General features: G+C 44.5%; 2 protein-coding genes across 5 annotated transcripts in view; both read left to right on the forward strand.

Moving 5' to 3' along the window:
• Positions 1-1,960: 1,960 nt before the first annotated feature.
• sostdc1a (sclerostin domain containing 1a) lies at positions 1,961-4,240 on the forward strand. The gene is made up of 2 exons (XM_034554230.1): positions 1,961-2,204; positions 3,413-4,240. The coding sequence occupies exons 1-2, from the start codon at positions 1,997-1,999 to the stop codon at positions 3,850-3,852; spliced, it is 648 nt and encodes a 215-aa protein (XP_034410121.1). The 5' UTR covers positions 1,961-1,996; the 3' UTR covers positions 3,853-4,240.
• Positions 4,241-5,170: 930 nt separating this feature from the next.
• crppa (CDP-L-ribitol pyrophosphorylase A) overlaps positions 5,171-21,342 on the forward strand; it is a 30,122-nt gene continuing 13,950 nt past the window's right edge. For 2 of the 4 annotated variants that reach the window (XM_034553674.1, XM_034553675.1), the window contains exons 1-10: positions 5,171-5,566; positions 7,073-7,334; positions 9,883-10,032; positions 10,372-10,434; positions 11,765-11,869; positions 13,325-13,370; positions 14,789-14,886; positions 17,702-17,779; positions 17,889-17,981; positions 20,750-20,872. In XM_034553674.1, the coding sequence (XP_034409565.1) occupies positions 5,316-5,566; positions 7,073-7,334; positions 9,883-10,032; positions 10,372-10,434; positions 11,765-11,869; positions 13,325-13,370; positions 14,789-14,886; positions 17,702-17,779; positions 17,889-17,981; positions 20,750-20,872 (1,269 nt within the window). In that variant the 5' untranslated portion in view covers positions 5,171-5,315. The remainder of the gene's footprint in view (positions 5,567-7,072; positions 7,335-9,882; positions 10,033-10,371; positions 10,435-11,764; positions 11,870-13,324; positions 13,371-14,788; positions 14,887-17,701; positions 17,780-17,888; positions 17,982-20,749; positions 20,873-21,342) is intronic. The other 2 variants (XR_004611231.1, XM_034553676.1) reach the window with 1 other exon arrangement.

Below are 21,342 nucleotides of genomic sequence, written 5' to 3' on the forward strand. Positions count from 1 at the left end.
TTCATGTCTCCTATGTTTCTTTCCTTGTTTCCTAAATGATTTATTTCCTTTATTCCAGATATGAAATCCTGAAATAACCAAAATTAGAGTTGTGACCGTTTCAATTGACTGCAAAACTAAACTCTGCTTTTCTTCACGATGACTTAATTAAATATTTCTGGACACAAATACAGAAATATTAACTTTTTTAAGTAAGAAATCTGGTTATTTTTTTGATAAAGCAAGCAAACTTGCAAATATCAGTCAAGTTAACTTTTATTATGCAAGCTGAAACTCATTTGGATTTTAAATCCTCTTAACTGGAAATGGCAAGTTGTTATTTTAACTTGAAACTTGAGTTGCAATGAAGCAGAAATGTGTGTTTGTTCCACGAGGAGAGGAAAGTTTTCTTGAACTGATAATTATTGGTTTTAACTCGCTATGTTTTAACCGCGAGGGACAAAAAAAGTTAAATCGACTCCACTTTAAAAACGACTAGAACATTGTTGTTAAATGAACTTAATGAACTTTAGTTTCTCAGTTGAATCAAAGGAACTCTTCAAGTGGACTTAACTCGCATTTTAACTTTCATTTGCCAGTTTAACTGACTTGAAACATTTCTTATATGTCTTCCTTCTGAAACAAGACCACAAAACAAGACCACAAAAAGAAAGAAAGAAAGGTGCTCCTAATAATAAAACCAAAGTCTCACATAAACAACAATTAGTGTCTCTGCATGACACCTCTCCTCAAATAATTAAGACAAGCCGCATGGCACCAAAGTGATGCACCTCTCTCCTTGTTTTTGTACAGCAGAGAGAGAGAAAGAAAAAGAAATGCTCCATCAATACACGATTAATGAGCATCAGGGGCGATTATGTTTACGACAGAGCGCCTTCAAATTCAGCAATTTCATCTAGAAATATGGGACAAATCTTAAGTTTTATTTCCATCATTCCCTTCTTTCCTTCTGCAGCTGATGTGAACGTGTCTGAAAAACACATCTGGAGGTGCAGAGCTTTCACCTGATATATATATATATATATATATATATATATATATATATATATATATATATATATATAAAGTTGAGCAGCATTCTCACTGCTTTTCCAAAGTGCTTCAGTGTTAAAAGGAACAAACACTTTTGATTGGGAGTTCAGTGGCGAAGGGAACGTGTAATGAAACTAATGAAGAGTCAAACAAGGTGAATTAAAGGACTTCTTAAGATTTCCATTTGAAAGCGTGAGAAGAAGCTTCAGACACACGACAAAACCAAACTCTGCTTTGAAGTGTAGAGAAAGAAAAGAAAGAACATCCAGAAATTACAATCCGGGAACAGCAGGAGTCACTAAACGCAAAAATATGAGAGTCTGTTTATCGAGAACAACACATATCACTTCAAAGTTCACCAAAGTAAAGCTTAAACAAATCGGCTTTAGGACGGCTGGTATTTAAAAACTGTTTGTGAATCTGAATGTTTCAGATTATATTTCTCTGACCCAATAAATGCAAAAACACAGTCCCCGTTTCATTCATTTAGATATCATTCCTGCCTTTAAATGTCTTATTATTCCAGCATTTCACTCAAAAAGATGCAGCTATTAAATAATAAACACATTCAAAAAGTGTTTTTTTTCAGTTTTTCTTAATGTCAGATATTTTTTATCGGTTTCTTCCGGACAATATCTGATATTTTATCAAATATATCAGGAATAAAACACAAAAAACACGTGTTAATTACTCAGGCACGTAATCCCATCATCATCACCATCATCATCATCATCATCATAGGCCTTCTTTGCTTTGCAGCATCCAGGATCAAGTTCTGAACCCTCCACAAGGGGGGCGGGGTTATCTTACGAGCGACCAATCACAGCCTCCCAACAGAGGCGCACCTGAGTCGCTGCCAGAGCGCGAGGCGGCCGGTCCGTATAAAGCCCCGGGTGTCTCGCGCGTTCTCCACCCAGCGTCAGTCGTCCTCCCGTCCGGACCCGTACACTCATCCGTCCGAGCCATGCACCTGAGCGCGTGCGAGTCGTGCCACTCGCTGGTGGTGCTCTGCATCCTCCTGAGGAGTTGCCAGGCCTTCAGGAACGACGCCACGGAGCTGCTGTTCACGCGCGTGACCGCGCCGGTGCCCCCGGAGGTTCAGAGCAACGTGACCCTGAACCGCGCGCGGACCGGGGGGCGAGGAGCGGCCGGCGGGGCGCACGACCGAGGAGGTGAGGACCGGAGGATGCTCCGCTTTATCCTTACGCTCCTATAGAGATTAGTACCAGAACGTGTGTGTTTTAAGATACTTTTTTATTTTTATTTGTATTTATTTATCCGTTATTTGCACGAGATTAAACAGATATGATATCTGAATACTGTTTCTAGGGTTTGGCAGCGGATTATTCTGATCCAATCTCTTACTTTTATTAGTAAAATAGGATAATTAGTAACAGAAAACATAACTAGAACATGCAAGCTTTTTTTAAAACCTTTTACTTTATTTGATTTCCTTGACTTTTACATCTCAAAGAGCCAAATCATCATAATCATCATCATCATCATTTACACATTCTTTAAAAGAGATTGCAGACGACGTGCCCCAACATTAAAATAAATATCATGCTATTGGCAAAAAAAGAAAGAAATATCTATCAATAACCCTGCAGTTGTGGAATTTAATTATTATTTTTTAAAATAAAGGAACATCACTGAAGTTGGGAGGGATGTGTCATATGTTAGGACTCGCCACAGTGAGGCAGCACTCGGTGTATCACACACACACACACACACACACACACCTGGCTGCAGGTAGAGTAGCTGCAGCTGAAAGAAGGTGAACAGGAAGCCTCCGATTGTTGGCGCTGAGCTCCACGCCTGCAGCCGGCTGTGAAGGAAGGGAGGAAGAGGGGGGAGGGGGAGGTATTAATCAAACACTGAGCTGTATGGAGTCCTATGAATGGGCCCGAGCTTGGGTTACAGTGGTGGTGGGATCGGGGTATGGGGGGAGAGCCTGCAGTAGAATAACAGACAGCTGTAGCTGCTGCACAGAGGTAAATCCCTGCCACAAAACTAAATCAACCAATTAGTCGACTAATTGGAATTAAAGTGCAACTTTTGTTTATGAGGAAATACCGATTTTTTTGTTTTTAAGTCAACATTCGCTTGTTTCAGCTGCTTTTTCTTTTTCTTACACGATCGTCAGATGGATATTTGTTGGCGTCTCGAGAGTGTCGGTCGTCCAAAACGAGAGTTTGGAAGACGCTACGTGTTAATGTTTTTACAGGGCGTGATTTTTCTTCACTATTCAGACATTTTATAGTCAGAAAATAACCGTAAGCTGCAAGCCCCGTATGATTGTAAGAATGTTTGATGTGTTTTCCATCCTGTGCATGCTGCCAGATTCTCACAAATTCTGATTGGGTCTTTTTTTCCACAGAGCGAAGCCAAATCGGATGCAGAGAGCTGAGGTCCACGAAGTACATCTCCGACGGCCACTGCACCAGCATCAACCCCATCAAGGAGCTGGTGTGCGCCGGCGAGTGCCTCCCGGCTCAGATGCTCCAAAACTGGATCGGCGGCGCCTACGGCCGGAAGCTGTGGGGTCGCCGGGGCGGCGGCCAGGACTGGCGGTGCGTCAACGACAAGACCCGCACCCAGCGCATCCAGCTGCAGTGCCAGGACGGCAGCGCGAGAACGTACAAAATCACCGTGGTCACCTCGTGCAAGTGCAAGAGGTACTCGAGGCAGCACAACGAGTCGGGCAACAAGTTCGGGGAGCCGGCTCTGTCGCCGCCGCAGCTCCTGCACAAGTCCAAGAGCAAGAGGAGGCCGGGGAAGAACCGGCTCAGTGAGAACTGGCCCGACGCCGAGCCCTAAAAGACTCGCACTCTGGAAGAAAACCCCACATGCACCTGCAGGGGTTCCGTCTCGGTGACACGGAGAGAGTCCAGAGGACGTGGATTATCTTCTCAAAGTGACTGGGACTTGATTTAGGTGGCGCTGGTTCCTCGCTACGGTGGAGAACTCCAGAAGGGCACGCCGAGGACCTTTTGTGGTTCAAAGATAATGTGAACAGAGCCGGGGTGCAGAGCCTCCTGGAACCAACACGCGTTGTCCCCTCCGTATACGCTCCTATATATTCATTTTATACGCTGATGGAGATCCGCAGTCTAGAAACCAACACCAGTAAACGCCAAACAATCTTCTTTTTTTTTGTAAATACTTTGTACATATAATCAAAATTATTACTTCCCTTTTTTTTTAAACTATGGCCATGTGTATAAAATTTTACTATGTAAGATTTATGATGTAATATATTTTCCCGTGGCAACATATAATATGGTGTATATGTTGGTTGGTAAAAGTGGCGTCAGCATGTGGGTGAAATCCGGAACAAAGCTTTGTCATCAATGAGTCTTGTAATAACTTTATATGAAATAAATATCACACTTTTTTTATCGCATGTATTGTTGTCGGTGGAGACTTTACTGGGTTCAAGATGTCAGTTTGCCATAAACTCAATAATAGTGATTTATAGACAGCAGGGCAGATATTAAGACTTAAAACAGGCAATATTGAAGTCCTAATGTGTATAAGTTCTTCTTGCAGACTGTAATCTGAATTGTGCACTACATACATTTAAAAAAACAACATTTTGGTAGCATTTATTTACTGCAGGAATAGTTTTCCAATGTAAAGGCATATTTAGTTGTGTGTTCTCGCGAGACATGCTAACACAACCTACTTTTGAGAACCTGAAGTCACGCGAGAACTTTGACCTGTGGCGACCTGTAGCAGCATGCCTCTCCAAAGAGGCGTCAAGCCTTCAATTGAATTCGACCGGAAATGAAATCTTACCTTTTTTTAAAAATAAAAATAAAAAATAAAATAAAAGTTGGTTCTAAATTAACATTTGTAAAATATGTTTAATTTAATTAGCTCCTACAATTATTGTAACACGTTATTTAAATCAACCGGTTCCACTTCTGTTGCCATTTTCAAGAGAATAGATGGTCCACCATGTCTGGTACATATCTTCAGTATTTATATATATATATATATATATATATATAATTTTATATTAGTTCCCGTAAGTTTATTAACCCCCTTAACACTTTAGGCGCTTGGTGGCGAAAGACGAGCAATCTAGACTCTGGCTCTTTTATTTTGAAGGCATCAACCGGAAACACGCCATTCAACAGCTCTAGCTTGAAGACGCTGTTTTCCACAACTCTCCATCCACGTTGAGGCGACATTCCCACCCCGCCCACCAGCTGGGGATGGACAGTTTGGGGAACTACCTGCCGTGACCCCCCACCCCCCCTCACACCTGCCACCTGATGGAGGTTAACGACACCGACGTGCGACGCGAGCGTTGCGATCCGGACAGGCCCGCTCATCCGGGGGTTTTCCTGACCCGCGAGGCCGGGAAGAGCGACCACCAGCCGGCGGGACTTAGCGTGGACTTCCCGGTGTCCGTGGTTCTTCCTGCCGGCGGCACCGGCGAGAGAACCGGACTGCGGACGCCGAAGCAGTTCTGCTCGTTGCTGGGTCGGCCGCTCATAAGTTACACCGTCCAGGCTTTCGAGAGGTGGGAGAATAATATCAATATATATAAGACCAAAAACGTCATAAAGTCTTATTGTGCGCTACGTCTCCAGGTTCACGTGGGCCGTCACGTGACTTCTTCTCACGATGGCTCGCAGGGGAAGGCTGTAATTAACTACTAATTAGAGATACTTCTACTACACCTCTTTCTACTCATATAAACATTTTGTATTTAAAGCACAGTTTCTTTAAATATTAAGATTGCGGATGAAGCAACAACTATGAAGAGCTTATTAAATATGATGTTTAGTTATGAATTAAACCAACACTATAAAACCAGTATGGCTAAAACAATTCAATTAGCTGGTCTTAGAATAGATGAGTTAATTGGCAGAAAATAATTTGGCAATTATAATCTTGTTAAGTCATGGTTGCCCTTCTAAAATGTGGGAACTTTTTAGCTTTTTAAATACTTTTAAATATATTCATAATGTTTTATTTAAAAAAATAATAATTTTGGGGTTCATAGTTTTTTTAAAAAGTCACAGGAGTTGCCGACAACAGCGAATTTCAAAACATCTGAATTACAATAATATTGTTCACTTTAATTATTTCTTGAACATTTATATCTGCTCATCAGACGTAGTAACTGTGAGGAGAAGTAAAAAAAAAACATAACAAATATCAATATATAAATGTGTAAACCGTTTTTTTACCCTGCAGTCATATCACAGAAAAATCAAGGCAACATTTAACCAAACTATCTTCATGGCTAAACGTGACTAGAGGTACATTATTGTTATACAGGTGAACCGGCCCTTTTAATACGTACTAATACCTGTGTACTGCTCGGTGTACCTCTAAAAGTCTGGTTTTGGTAAAGTTCCATGAAAATCAAATACCAACTTACCTAAATTTTGACCGTACGTCATCCTATTTCCAGTCTTTCTTCCACCACCGGAGGACAGACAGATTTCAGGCTCCATGACAGTGAAGAGAAGGAGGATGTTTACGATGAGCTGCCTGTGTGGCCCCCCGGTGATTTGCAGAGAGGTCGAAGGTCGTCGGTTGTCGGTTCCTGAACTTGAAAGGGTGTCGGACTCGGAGCCACAATTCCGAGTCTGGTCCCCCATGAGCAGGTCTTCCAGATGCATGGTCATGTTGGCGGGACTTATTTTGCACAGTTTTGATTTCCGTAAAAAAACACAAATTAATTCCCAATACTGAATAAATTAGCAGGCTATTACTCATTAATCAGTTAGCTTAGCGTAGCATAAAGACTGCAAAACCCCAGCTGCTCATTTTCACCCGATTTTGAATTGCATCTGTTTTACGTCTCTCAATTCCGATTAGTTTGGTTTGGCCTGTTTTTTGGGCTTTGGGAACTTTAAACAAGCATATGTGTTTTTTTTTTTTAACATTCTCCAGATTAAATCCACAGGAAACGATTAACAGATTAGCCGCAGCCCCGATGCCTGAATACTCGACACTCTGGGTGGGTGCTGCGTTTCCGTCCGTCGCCTGAGCCTAATATGTGCGTCTCTCGCAGGGTGTCGTGGATCCAGAGCGTCGTGGTCGTCGTGGCCGAAGAGAACATGGACCTGATGACGGACGTCGTCCAGCGCTTCCGGCACACGAAGGTTCGAGCGGTGCCGGGCGGCTCGACTCGCCACCGGTCGATATGGAACGGGGTCCTGGCCCTGGGCGAGGGCGAGGGCGAGGGCGCGGTGGTCATCGTCCACGACGCCGTGCGGCCTTTCGTGGACGAGGACCTTCTGTACAAGATCGCCACGGCTGCCAAGGAGCACGGGGTCAGTACGATAACCGTCCAACTTGTAACACCTGCTGCTTTTTCTCATGCATATCAAGGGCGTTTGCTCCTTCTTTGTTGGTTTATTAGGTCACGCGACAACTTTACCACCAAATACACGAGAGATAAAACAATTTATTAGTCAATCGTAGTATCAGAATAGTTTTTATAATCATTTTAAAGTAAAAAAAAAACGTCTCTGGTTCCAGCTTCTCAAAAGTTGAGGCAATTGATGCGCCTCCTCGTCTTCCTCAGCGATGTGCCTGCCGTGACCTCGTCGCCTCACGTACCCCATCGAGACTAATCAGAAACACGGGTGAAATGCAACGTATCTCCCAAAAGCTCGCTTGTGAAGATGACGTGAAGATGACGTGAAGATGACGTGAAGCTGACGTGAAGATGAAGTGAAGATGACGTGAAGACGACGTGAAGACGACGTGAAGACGACGTGAAGACGACGTGAAGACGACGTGAAGACGACGTGAAGATGACGTGAAGACGACGTGAAGACGACGTGAAGACGACGTGAAGACGACGTGAAGCTGCGTGAAGATGACGTGAAGATGACGTGAAGATGACGTGAAGACGACGTGAAGACGACGTGAAGACGACGTGAAGACGACGTGAAGACGACGTGAAGACGACGTGAAGATGACGTGAAGCTGCGTGAAGACGACGTGAAGACGACGTGAAGACGACGTGAAGACGACGTGAAGACGACTTGAAGACGACGTGAAGACGACGTGAAGACGACTTGAAGACGACGTGAAGACGACGTGAAGACGACGTGAAGCTGCGTGAAGACGACGTGAAGACGACGTGAAGACGACGTGAAGACGACGTGAAGCTGCGTGAAGACGACGTGAAGCTGCGTGAAGATGACGAGAAGATGACGTGAAGACGACGTGAAGACGACGTGAAGCTGCGTGAAGATGACGTGAAGACGACGTGAAGACGACGTGAAGCTGCGTGAAGATGACGTGAAGACGACGTGAAGACGACGTGAAGACGACGTGAAGACGACGTGAAGCTGCGTGAAGACGACGTGAAGACGACGTGAAGCTGCGTGAAGACGACGTGAAGCTGCGTGAAGACGACGTGAAGACGACGTGAAGCTGCGTGAAGACGACGTGAAGACGACGTGAAGACGACGTGAAGACGACGTGAAGCTGCGTGAAGACGACGTGAAGACGACGTGAAGACGACGTGAAGACGACGTGAAGACGACGTGAAGACGACGTGAAGACGACGTGAAGACGACGTGAAGCTGCGTGAAGACGACGTGAAGACGACGTGAAGACGACTTGAAGACGACGTGAAGACGACGTGAAGACGACGTGAAGATGACGTGAAGACGACGTGAAGACGACGTGAAGACGACGTGAAGACGACGTGAAGCTGCGTGACCTCCTGTGGACCGTCGGTGTTTTCCAGTCGCGCACATGAAGGCAGGATGCGTCTTATTTCCAAGAGATTCGGGCGGATTCAGACCCAGATCGTAACTCCTCCCCCCCGAAGAGAGGAAACAGACCCCCCCCTGAATGCCAGGAGTTCCTCTTGCAAGTAATTAAATCTCCGCTGCAGCTCATGCTTCATTTATTTTTTTTATTTTTTACACGTAAACAAAATCCTTGGCGGGATGAGAGAGAGGACCAACGGGGTCTTGTGATCACACCTTTTTTTTTTTCATAAGGTTTGTTATTTCAGACCGACGGTGGGATGGAGGGGAAACATTTGGGCTGAAGTCTCGGGAGGCCGCTACACAACACGGGGGGGGGGGGCGCTCGGGTTGCGCAATAGCGCGACTATAAACCTTCCCAGCGGGCGGTCTGGTCTTCGTTAATCTTGCCGGTGCGTCCACGCTCGTGCCGGAGAGCCTTCGCCTCCCACCGAAAAAACAAAAAGCAGCAGATTCCTTTTTTAAAAAATTATGTCGTCAGCATGCTGTAAAACACGTGGGAAAAAAAAAAAAACGTTGTTTGCTTTTCTTTCCCTCGCTCCTGGGGGAGAAAAAAAAAAAACTGCCTCCACTCACGCTATAGTCAATTATTATCCCAGAAGTTTTGGTTATTTTTGGGGATTTCCAAGAAGTACCAGCAGTGCGTGCTCCAGTTAAGGTGGATTTATGGTTCTGCGGTCGTGACGTGCGATCGGGTGGAAATGTTCTCTCCTTTTGAAATGTGCAGTTGTGCAAAGATATCAAGATTAAATGAGAACGGGGGAAAAAGAAAAAGCTTAACTCAAAGTCCACTTAGTTAAGTTTGCTTTTTCCAGATTTCCTCAACATGTCATGCTTTTGTGTTTCAGGATTATGTCATACTCCATTGGGATGGAAAGTTGTTAATCGTGATTTAAATCTTATTATTTTTAATCTACAACGGACACTCGAATTGAAAAAGGGTCTTTTGTGTGATTCTTTGAGGATAAAATCAGTTTTACAGATGTTAGTCGACTAAGAAATTCCCTCTTCTTTCTCTCACCTGTCAAACTTTATTAAGAATTTAATCAAAATAACGACTCTTTTTTTCATTAATTTTTTTTCCGGCCAGGCAGCCGGAGCTATCCGACCTCTCGTTTCCACGGTGATAGCCACCACATCAGAGGGCTACCTGGATCATTCTCTGGAGCGAGCCAAGTACCGAGCCAGCGAGATGCCTCAGGGGTTCACCTACGACGTCATCTCCCGAGCCTATCAGCGGGTAAGAGTCTGTTTACTTACCTGAAACACTAAAAGAGGGGCGTGACGATGATTATGGCCTCCATAATAAATGATCGGCTACGATACTGACGTTTAAAAAAAATTATAATTTGTCTTCAATTTTAAGGAGATTTGTGTTTTTTTTAGTGGTGTTTCTGATACCATAAGATGGAAAGGTGTCCCGAGGGTCCAAAATTCTTCATCTGGTTAAAATGTATAGCTAACAATGTAGAAAATGTATATAAAATGTGTCTTGAAACTGGGAAAAAAAAGTTAATGTACGACAGGCGGCCAAATAGAACTGACCGTTATTAAAAGTACGTATTTCTCTGGGTTTCAGCGCGGGTCGACCCAGAGCTTTACAATCTGTCCCGCTGACCGCTCCCCAACATCCGGGTCAAAGGTCAGCAGAACCGACGAGAGACAAATGGAGCGTTGAAGCCGCCGTGAGAGAATTTACGGTGCTGGGAATCCGTTTTATCTTTTGTTTTCGACGCGCTAAACTTCTGCGGCCTTTTTAACCTTTTCACCTTGGATAAAAAAATATATATATATATATTTTTTTTTTTACGGCTATATTTGTGGAAACTCTGCATAACAAGCGGAGGACAGACAGATCCAAAGTGGATGTGCAGATCACTCTTGGAATTGCACCAAAAAAGTGTCTCGCAAAATCTGATAAAATGAGATTTACGCTCTATAAATTACACCACTTAGATAACAAAGGACTCGTACGTCACGACGGTTTCATTGTTCAGCTGATGTGCCAGAACCTGCAGGGGTTCCTCTGTGTTGGAGCTGGCGGCGTGGGCGCCATCGTCTTCACTGCGTCTGGGGGGGGGGGGGGGGGGAAAGGAAAAACGCCACGTTAATATATTCCCATTAGTCTGTGGAACAAATGTGAACAAGGGCGCCGCTGGAAAATAGAGAGAGAGAGCGAGAGGGCACTGAAATGACATGCCACATTTAGGTGGAGTCGGATTAACAGTCGTAAATGTGTTGATTCGTCCCTGGAAGCTTAAGACTCGGCAGACATTAATAACGCCGTGCGGCACAACCTTTTTTTTATTTATTTAGCCGCTTCCACCTCGAAAAAAAAACATCTATTAATTCAGCTTTTAAGTGAATTCATTAGTACCCTGATTTGAAAGTAGGAAAGTGTTAACCAGGGAATAATTCAAGTTTATACAACAGCATTTATTGCAGCTGCTTCTCCATCTACCAGAAGACGTTCTCACCTCCTAACGAGCCGTGGAAGCGTGGCTTGAAAAACGAGGGGAAATAAAAGCGCTGGAACAAAAAGTTTTACGAGTTTTACTGCTTTTTTATTTTTTTTACGATCAAAATTAAAGCGCCACACTGTACGTGAGTGCCTGTGGGTAACGCTGTGAAGGCATTTAGAGCGAGACTCGAGTAAACAAAGAAGCAACGCCAGAGAGATAAAGGCCTAAAAATCCAGAGTTCTATATATATTTTAATCATCGTGGCCACTTGCATGACGTCGGTTGGTCCACGGGAGGCTTATTGGGTTTGGATATATTCCTGATCCAATCGGCATGATTGCCATGCAAAATGGCTCCATTTAGCTCCATTTGGCTCCATTTAGCTCCATTTAGCTCCATTTTTAAACGAAGTTCCTGGATTGTGTGTGTGAACGACACGATGTACCTCCATATAAACAGTTGTCAACAGCCTCTCCTCTCTGTTGTGCCCCCCCCACCCCCCCTCTGCAGTGCAGTGAGTCAGACTTTGAGTTTGGCACCGAGTGTCTCCATCTGGCTCTGCAGTATTGTGGCACCAATGCCAAGCTCATCCAGGGGCCGCCAACACTGTGGAAGGTGAGCTCGCCGGGGGCCCGGGGGGAGGGGGGGGGGGGGGGGGGGCTGCTGATTTATCATATGGGCACAAACAAAAGCTCAGGACTTGAAGGCAAGAGGAAGTGCCAAGAGATTGAATGTGACATCCAGGATTAGCGTGTAGAAGTTAGTTTAAATGTGAGTTTAAACCCTCTTGTCAGATCACGTAGCTTTTTGGCTTCCAACAGGTCACTTCGCCCCAAAATTACACAAAAGGCATATTTTTCTCGTTAGACTCGTTGTTATCAAGCCGTGAAAATAGTTTTTTTTGGGGGGCGGTTTTGTGTGCCGGGGCTCTTCACGGCGGTGAAATGGACGGCAATTTTGTTTGTGGTTCTCAAAGCGTCGGAGATGTTTTAAGTCTTTTTAGAGCCCTTTTTAGAGCCCTTTTAGAGCCCTTTCCAGAGCCCTCCCAGAGCCCTTTTTAGAGCCCTTCCAGAGCCCTTTTTAGAGCCCTTTTAGAGCCCTTTCCAGAGCCCTTTTTAAGCCCTTTCCAGAGCCCTTTTAGAGCCCTTTCCAGAGCCCTTGTTAAGCCCTTTCCAGAGCCCTTTCCAGAGCCCTTCCAGAGCCCTTTTTAGAGCCCTTCCAGAGCCCTTTTTAGAGCCCTTTTAGAGCCCTTTCCAGAGCCCTTTTTAGAGCCCTTTCCAGAGCCCTTTTTAAGCCCTTTCCAGAGCCCTTTTTAGAGCCCTTTCCAGAGCCCCTTTTTAGAGCCCTTTCCAGAGCCCTTTCCAGAGCCCTTTCCGAAGCCCTTTCCGAAGCCCTTTTAGAGCCCTTTTTAGAGCCCCTTTTTAGAGCCCCTTTTTAGAGCCCTTTTCAGAGCCCTTTTAGAGCCCTTTTAGAGCCCTTTTCAGAGCCCTTTTAGAGCCCTTTTTAGAGCCCCTTTTTAGAGCCCTTTCCAGAGCCCTTTTAGAGCCCTTTTTGAAGCCCTTTCCAGAGCCCTTTTTAGAGCCCTTTTAAGCCCTTTCCAGAGCCCTTTTAAGCCCTTTCCAGAGCCCTTTTTAGACCCCCTTTTTAGAGCCCTTTTAGAGCCCTTTCCAGAGCCCTTTTTAGACAAAACTGTTCCAGAGTTTCTGAAATGGTTCCCGGTCCACCTGATAAAAGGTCTTGCAGTGGAATCATGTTGTTGGATTATTTGTTATTTATTATTGTTTTGTCTCTTCAAAAGGTTTGAAGAGACAAAACACTTTCCCGTGTTTGTCAAGGAAAAGGGTATTTTCCTTTTTTCTCGTCACACCAAACCTTTAATTAATTTAGCCTTTTCCAACGCTTTGAAGAACCCAAATAAAATTCCGTCCGTCTTTCGGCGTATTTGCTCAGGTAAGTTATCCTCAGACGTCTCAAAACCTTGGCACCTGTAATCAAAACTACCTGCATGGCCAGACACCTCGATAGATGAATTTGATCCTTTTTTAAAAAAAAACTCATTTTGTCCTCCAGGTGACCTACAAACGGGATTTAGCTGCCGCGGAGTCCATCATCAAAGGTGAATTCTACCTTCTTTATGTTCCACACACACACACACACACACACACACACACACACACACACACACACACACGATGGCTCCATGTACACGTGAAAGGTTGGAGGCGGCAGGTCTTCTCAGGCCGGTTAAATGGTCAGAAACGAGGAGCGTCTGTCTCCACTGAGAAGGGAGGGGAATTCTTTGTTCAGCAAGTCGGGACAAAACGACGGCGTCACAATCAGACGTGGGATTAAACACGGCTCCGGTATTTCACCCCCGACCGGCACCTGGACCAACAGTTACCTGTTTGACGCTGACGTAAGCGGCACGGTGATTATCATCCAGAGCCGCTGATGTGAAGGAATTCATTGTGTGTGTGTGTGTGTTTTTTTTTTTTTTTAAAGAGAGGCGACGTGGAAGAAAAGTTCTCACATCTGTCAGTTAGAGGAACTGTTGTGTGTTTCAGTGTGTGTGTGTGTGTGTGTGTGAACAATAGATGACTTTTTAAGTGAGGCGGCCGTCCTGGAGGTCCTCAGTTCCGTGCAGCTGTTGCTCCGACGGGTCGACGTCTGAACTCGACGTTCTTAAACCTTTTTTATGTTTTTGTTTTGTCAACTGTGTGACGAAACATTTGGTTAATTCGGATCCAAATCGCGTAAAAAAGCCCATAAAAACACAATGCGCATCTTTTTTAAATCAATTTTAGGATGAATTGCTATGGCAACGTGTTTTGTTCCACTTTCTTCACGCCCCCGAAGCCGAAAGCCCGAAGCGCTGTCGGGTTCTTCAAACATTTAAACGGTTATTTCTAGCGAACGCTTTCCTCTAATCTCTTCTCCACACGAAGGAGTCCTTTTTTAAAGCCCGGAAACGACCTTGTCAACGACCTTGTTTCTTCTTTATTTCTTTTATGTTTATGGTTACGTGCATGAGAATACTTCTGTGGTTAACACGAGCTAGAGAGAATTTTTTTTAATGTTTTATTTCTACCACATGAAGTAGCGTCTTCAGGGGGCGGTTGTTGTAAACGATGAGACGTCATGCAGCTCAGTGGTGGCGTTGATTTGTGAAGATTATCGAGCTGAACAAAACACGTCATTATCACAAACTTGTGTTTCGCCACATTTTGCTTTTATCCAAAATCCAATGTGAAAAAAAAAAAATGTGATCCCTGCAGCCCTCTGTTGCTGTGAATAGTCAACCAAAGGGGAATAGGAGAAGCAGATCAATGCATTGCTTCATCCCCCTTTCATATGTTCTGAATGATATATTTTAAATACAGGTAGTTTACTGCATCGCAGTATTCACCTTTTTACTTATTATTTCCCCACAATTCAGTTTTTCTGGACAATGTTTGTTCACAGCTAACTATGTGTGTAAAGTTGAATTAAAAGGACCTTTTTCTTTATTATTTTTAACGTGTCTTTCTCCTGCAGACGCTCTGTCGCGGTCGGCCTGCGTCATCACCGGTGGCTCCGCGAGCGGCGCCGCGCTGGCCGGCGCCCTCCGGGAGGCTGTCGGCGCCCTCGGCACGGTAAGAGTGCGTCCGCTCGGATGTTTAACCGATGACGGTTTTTCCCACGACAAACTCCTCCAACGTGAGTTCCTAAGCCCCCCTCCCCCCCCGGGCGGTGAGACTTGCCATCCGCGGTCAGACCCTCTAATGGCGCCTGTCTGTGGCATCAACGTACCCCCTCCCCCCCACCCCTTGTTTTCGCCCTCCGCCCCCGACCTCCACCTCTCACAGGAGAGCAGATGGTCGTGTTCTCCGCACTGCGGGAGTTTGCCTGATTAATTGAGTGTTTGGCGATGAGCTCTCGCCGCCTCCTCCTCCTCCTCATCCTCCTTCCACCTCTGCTCAGTCTCGACACGCTCCCAGGGTTCACATCCATCCCCCTTTTTCACTTTTAATCTACTTTTCATTTCATTTATTCTGAGGGAGGGGGGCTCCTCAAAGTCCCCCGTGTTGCAAACATCCTCCGTTTAATGTCAAATGTTCCCTAATAGACGATGGAAACCAGTACGAGTGACGGACGGACTGTAAAATGGGCTAAAAGGTGTTAAAGCGTTCTTCTAGAAGTCCGGGATGTCCCGTTCTCCTGATATCTCACGACTGCCTTCAGCGAATATCGTCAAATTCGGCACAAACGTCCACCCGCGTCCGAGGATTGAACCGGTTTAAATCTGACCTCACTGAACACGTGTTTTTTTTTTTGGCCCTAACATAATTAGCTAATTATGAACATTTCAGACATTCACGTAAAGACTGCAACAGTTTGCCAAAGGAAAACAACTAGTTTATTTCACGGTTCCAGAACTGTCCTTTGTCCTGGATCAGGTCGTCCAGGTGTGTGTGACATGCTGTCCTCGTATTTCATCACCTGTTCCTCATCTCCAGAGCAGACAAATCGCCCACACATGGCTTCACGTATAGAAACGTGTTCCCCCGGATCGTCCTGATGTAGATATCAATCCCCCCCGTGTTGGTGTTGACAGTGTGTGTGTGGGGGGGTGTGTGGGGGGGGGGGGGTTTACACGTCTCCATGATCCAAACAGGCCGTCCTCCTTTTAAACTCGCTCCAAGTCCTTCATCAGCCGGTGTCGAGCGGTGGACTGGGGAGACGGATTGGAGTCGGTGTCTCTCTTTGGAGCGTTTCCAGTCTGCGCTCAGGTGTGTGTGTGCGTGTGTGTGTGTGTGTGTGTGTGTGTGTGTGTGTGTGTGCGTGCGTTCGGGAATCAGATACATCCTCCCTCAGAGACTTGGGGAGGGAGGGAGGAAGAATAGATGGAGAGATGAAAGAAGAGTGGAAGAGGGGTTTTAAGACCAGGCTTACAGGAGGAAATAACAAGAGGAAAAACGTTGTCAGTTGATGAAAAAAATATACAAAAATGAACTTTTCCTTCACTTTGACACACGTGAACTTCTTTTCAACCCTTTTATCTTCCTGTCATCACTTCATCAGTTTATCCTATTAAGATATTTGTGTGAAATTGTCATAATTAAACGTATGAATTCTTGCGTTGTGGCCAGAAATAACCGTTTGATCGCAGAAGACGTTTATTATTATTATGGTTATATTATATTATATTGCTGGTCTAGAGGCAAGGGATGGTAATCTTTGCCAAAAATAGGGGTATAAATCACAATATAAAGCCACGGATAAAGATGAGTAACGGGTTCAGAATTAAAGCTAGCAATTACCCAAAAAAAAGTTTAATCGTGTGTAGACGTGACCTTTTTTTTGGTTTTTTAAATGTGGTAAATACAATGTCTGTTTTTTTTTTTTTTTTTTCCCCCATCGGGACGCCGCCTGCAAGCTTAAATATTTAATCTTTTTGTCTGGCAGCGCAGCTCCCAGGATGACAACTCCGGATGCTTTGCCATAAAAGACATTCATGGTCTCCAGAAGATGAACCCTACCAATTTTATAGATATGTCAGTTCTTTGTTTTTTTTTAATGCGATATTTTAGTGTTTTTAAAACACGTTTTAAAATGGATTTCCACGTGTCGCTGCTGTGCCGAGCTCTGAGGTCGTCGGGGCTCCTTTTGGCTCTCCAGGCGAACGCCGACATTTAAATAAACATTCCCATTCTGAGATTTCATGCCCAGCCTGGTTTAGATCATGTAAAAACAAAAAAAAAATCTTTTATACCCTGCATTTCGGACTGAAATGATTCGAAGCCAGTTATCTTTCAGGACCAATTAACCCTCCCGACATGTGTTCCCCGTCAGCGTTTCCAGATTCACGGCGCTCCTGTTGTTTTAACTGTACATGTTTATTTCCTGCGTGTGTGAAAGTGTTCGGATCGGGCTGTAATTAAGAGGCACGGCAACGTGGATGGACCGAAATGTCCCGGTGCATTTAAAAAAAAAAAAAGAAGAAGGATTTTGCAGATCTTGGCCATATTTACGTCGGCCTTTTTGGCTCAATTTAATGACATCAGCGTAATGACATTTTAAGTTGGCTCGTGTCCGGTCGCCGCGTACGGAGTTCAGAAGTAGCCCAGAAAAGTTTTAATCTCCTCCATTTGGCTCTAACAAGCCTCTGATTACGGTGGATGGAAGTTTTATTTTTTTTTGTATTCGGATCGATTTATAATCCCTTACAAAAACTCTGCCGTGGCAGGAGAAGCAGGTGGTTCTGCTCTCGCGCCGAATGATTGAAGAAGTGGCTGAAAGAAAAGCCAGAAGCCTCTCGACCCTGAAGTCCAATCCGTCACTCGACCTCGGGAGCGCCAGGGCGGCGTTACGGCCGCCGCTCTCGCTTCAAGCGTCATCCGTCAAGATCCCCGCAACAAGCGGAATGTCATCTGCGTATTTAACATCGGGCCGTCTCTTGTCTCGCAGGAGCTGGAAGTCGTCCCAGATCTGAGGGGAGAAAACGCCAGGTGTCTGGCGAAGGAGGGGAACTTCATCCTGGTTTCTGTGAGTTGTAATTAAAACATGTGAATGTCCATCTGTTCTGGCTAAAGGAGGGTGCAGACTCTCTCTAGAGGCTTCACTGGTTCTTATCTCGTTTTTTGGTTTCCTCCAGGTGGGTCCTTCTCGCCCGTCTGAAGTGGAAGCGTTGCTGACGGAGTTGGAGGCAGCGAATCGGGCTCTTCTCCACCCGCTGGTTGTCATTTGGGTGAGTTCATACTGCCCAACTAAACCTCATGAATACTTGTACCTAATTTTTCACTCCAAAAACCACAAAAAATGAACCTCCGTGGCGGCTCCCAGGTGAAAGGTCAAAGTCCGTAGAAGGCCGTCAATTTCATGGCCATTCAACCTGTAGTTGTTGAATTATTGTGGGCGTCTGGACCCAAAAGGGGGTCACCCGGACTCCTTGTTGTTGTCTTTGAGGTCCTGTAAACCAGTGAAGGAGAATGAATACATACGGGAAGAAAAGAGTAAAAGACGATCTCAAGTTCTCTTTTTATTTTGGACCGGCGCCCAGATAAAACTGTAACGAGGCCAACAGAAAACTGGAAAGTCTGTGAAACTAATCTAATTTAATTTAATAAAAGGCAAACGACACGATTTTAAACCACTGCCTTGATTTGTGTTTGGTACGCTGGCCTCCCAATGAAGACGTTAGTCATGCAGCAGCAGGTCTCATTAGTACACGACTCTAAATGAGCGTCTGTGTAAATCGTACTTATTTAACACAGAAGTGAAGAAAACACTTCCTGGGAGTTATTTTATGACTATCAGACATACTTTTACGTCTATCTAGAATATAAAATTAGTATGTCTGTATACATGCAAACACAATATGTACTAAACAGCTGAGAGATTAATAGCTCTGTTTCTATTTAATGAAGACAAAGTTCTAAAAGTCAAGAATCTGCACTTTCTACAGGTTTTAATTTTCTGTACAAGTTCCAAAAACCTATAATAATAATAATAATAATAATAATAATAATTCCCGACAGAGGGAAACAAGTCTCAATCACTGTAAATGTCACACACACGTAATCACACAGACTGAAGCTGGGTTTTAGTGGGATCGAGTCCCTAGTGATCCCTTGATCACTGGAAATGTCACACACACACACACACACACACACAGTGTTTACATCCTTTCTAGCTTGTGAATGTGTGTGTTCGCTATATCGTCAGCTTGCATACACGCACACGAGCTAGAAAGGCTGTAAACACTGTGTGTGTGTGTGATAATATAGCGAACACACACATTCACACACACGTGTCCCAATAACAAGGAAAACAAACAAACATTTAAGATTAAACAAACAACGCTATGGCCTTGAGCAACGGAGTCAACCAAAAGATGTTGTTGATATTGGCACCTTATGTCTCGAATTGTTGGGCCTAAATCTGTTCCAGGAGTTTTTTTAACTTTTCTTGGTAATTGGCGGGTTAAAACAACATGTCGGGACCCATCAAACACATTTCTGGATGACAGTTTAACCACCGAGCAACAATTATCGGGTTTTTATACAGCGTTAGCATTTATTTTAAGGGTGAAACTGAGTTTGAGAGGTTACGAACACTCTTAATATACAAAAGAAACTAAATGAATCCTTTCCTTTTTGTTGTTAAGTGCTCATTGTAAATGTGCAATGGTGAACTCTACCTTGTTTATTGTTGTCTTTTATATTGGGACACCGTGTCGTGCATCAATGGTTACATTGAGTGTTGCCGTTGTCTCGTGGACGGATTTCATTCTGGTCTTTAGAGGCTCCTAATTATTATTTATCTTCTTCTATGGTGGATGTCCCGTGAGGCTATTTAAAAAGCCATCATGCTCTCATAATGAGGAACTGCCTCCAGAGAAATCTCATGTTTTAGATGACGCGTAACATCTTCTGTTATTATACTCTGTAGTAGTCGCTGTATAAATATCATAATGTATTTTCTTGTTGTAAATAGCCAAACATGCACTGTAGAAAGTACTAAAAGTCTCCATTTGTTTTTACATTTTGTCTGTCTAGAGTTACTTCATAATGACTGCAAAGGACTTACATTGGCAACCGGGGACAATTTAAAGTTTAAACAATTTAAAGTTTAAAGTTTAAAAAACGCAGAGATGGCGTCGGTGTTCTTTTGCCATTTACATTTCGCAACCAACATTTTAGTTGAAGCAAAAAAAAAAAGTCTTGTTTCAGTCGTGTGTAGCTCCGCCCTCTTGTGTCACTTCTGGTTGCAAAAAAAAAAAAAAGCAAGATGGCGACGGCCAAAATGCCGAACTCGAGGCTTCAAAAACGCAGTCCACATACCGATGGGTGACGTCCCCTTCTTAAATACCTTAAGATCTTTTTGTATACATTAACCCACGGTGACACAAATATCCTGGAAAGTTCCTTAGATAGTTTTATCCTTTATTTTAACTCTTAAAGTCGCAACGTTTTTGGTTAACTGATGTGTCAGTTTGTATTTTGGAGCAGTCATTCAGTATTTCAGACGACTCGTAGCATCTTCAAACTGAACATCACCCGTTGACGGCACACTTAATAATAATAATTGCACGTTCAGACACATTTTTAAACGATTCTCCAGACCAGTGCGTCTCTCTGCTGCAAAAGAATACATCTCCAAAATAATAGCGGTGAATAAATCCCGGGTTAAAGTTTCTGACGGCGGGTTGTGGAAATCGGGATGACGCGGTAACGCGAACCCGGATGCGTCTGGATCACGCTGCTCTAATGAGGGGGAAACAAACCACAGGAGACCCTTCAGATTTACGGCTGAATTAGAGGATCATCCTCCAGACGCGACCGTGCATCAACCTCCTGCTGCAGAGCTTCTCTTAGACAAACGGGCCTGTTGAGTTGCAACATGTTTAAAACGCCTGCGTGAACAATAAGCTGAAAGGTATAATTGACGCTCTTGTAAGAGATCCTTTTTATTGGCGAGCGTTTGATCGGGCGCCGTGGCTTTTTGTTTTCATAGGTGCATATGAGCGACTCCGATGAGCTGTCCGTCAGCGGGAGAGCGGCGGCGGTCATGGACCTGTCCTCGGCCGCTAAGCTCCGAAATATTCTCCTCTACGGCATCCAGCTCCATCCGTCAAAGGTAAGCTCTCTTCCTGAAGAGAGGCCAAACTAAACAAAGGGGGATGTCTTTCAAGCGTCTCGTTCCAGCGACTTTGGTCATGCTTTTTATGCTGCAGGCAAGGTTGCCGTCTTTTATCACACGTGTGTGTGTGTGTGGGGGGGGGGGGGGGGGGGGGGCTTGAGAACAGTACATGTAGTAGCGGGAATAAATGTGTGCCCGCAAGTTTGTTTAAGAGGGCAGGGTGTAAACTTTTCACCTTCCGACGTATGCGTTGCGTGGTGTTGTTCCAACTGAACGCCAGAGGGATGAAAAGGAGGCGCTTTTAAGTCTAAACTCCTCTGGTTGTATAGAAGTCTATGCTTCATGTGTTAACGCTGCATTCTCTCTCCTGACCACCAGGGGGTGACTCCTCTGGTTGTATAGAAGTCCATGCTTCATGTGTTAACGCTGCATTCTCTCTACTGACCACCAGGGGGCGACTCCTCTGG

Source organism: Cyclopterus lumpus, chromosome 16, assembly GCF_009769545.1.
Source record: "Cyclopterus lumpus isolate fCycLum1 chromosome 16, fCycLum1.pri, whole genome shotgun sequence".
In the NCBI taxonomy this organism is placed as follows: Eukaryota; Metazoa; Chordata; class Actinopteri; order Perciformes; family Cyclopteridae; genus Cyclopterus; species Cyclopterus lumpus.

Excerpts from the sequence above, each read along its gene's own strand:
- sostdc1a (XM_034554230.1), top strand. The coding sequence starts at position 1,997 with ATGCACCTGAGCGCGTGCGAGTCGTGCCACTCGCTGGTGGTGCTCTGC. Across the intron at positions 2,205-3,412 it reads CGGGGCGCACGACCGAGGAG|AGCGAAGCCAAATCGGATGC; the intron begins GTGAGGACCGGA and ends TTTTTTCCACAG.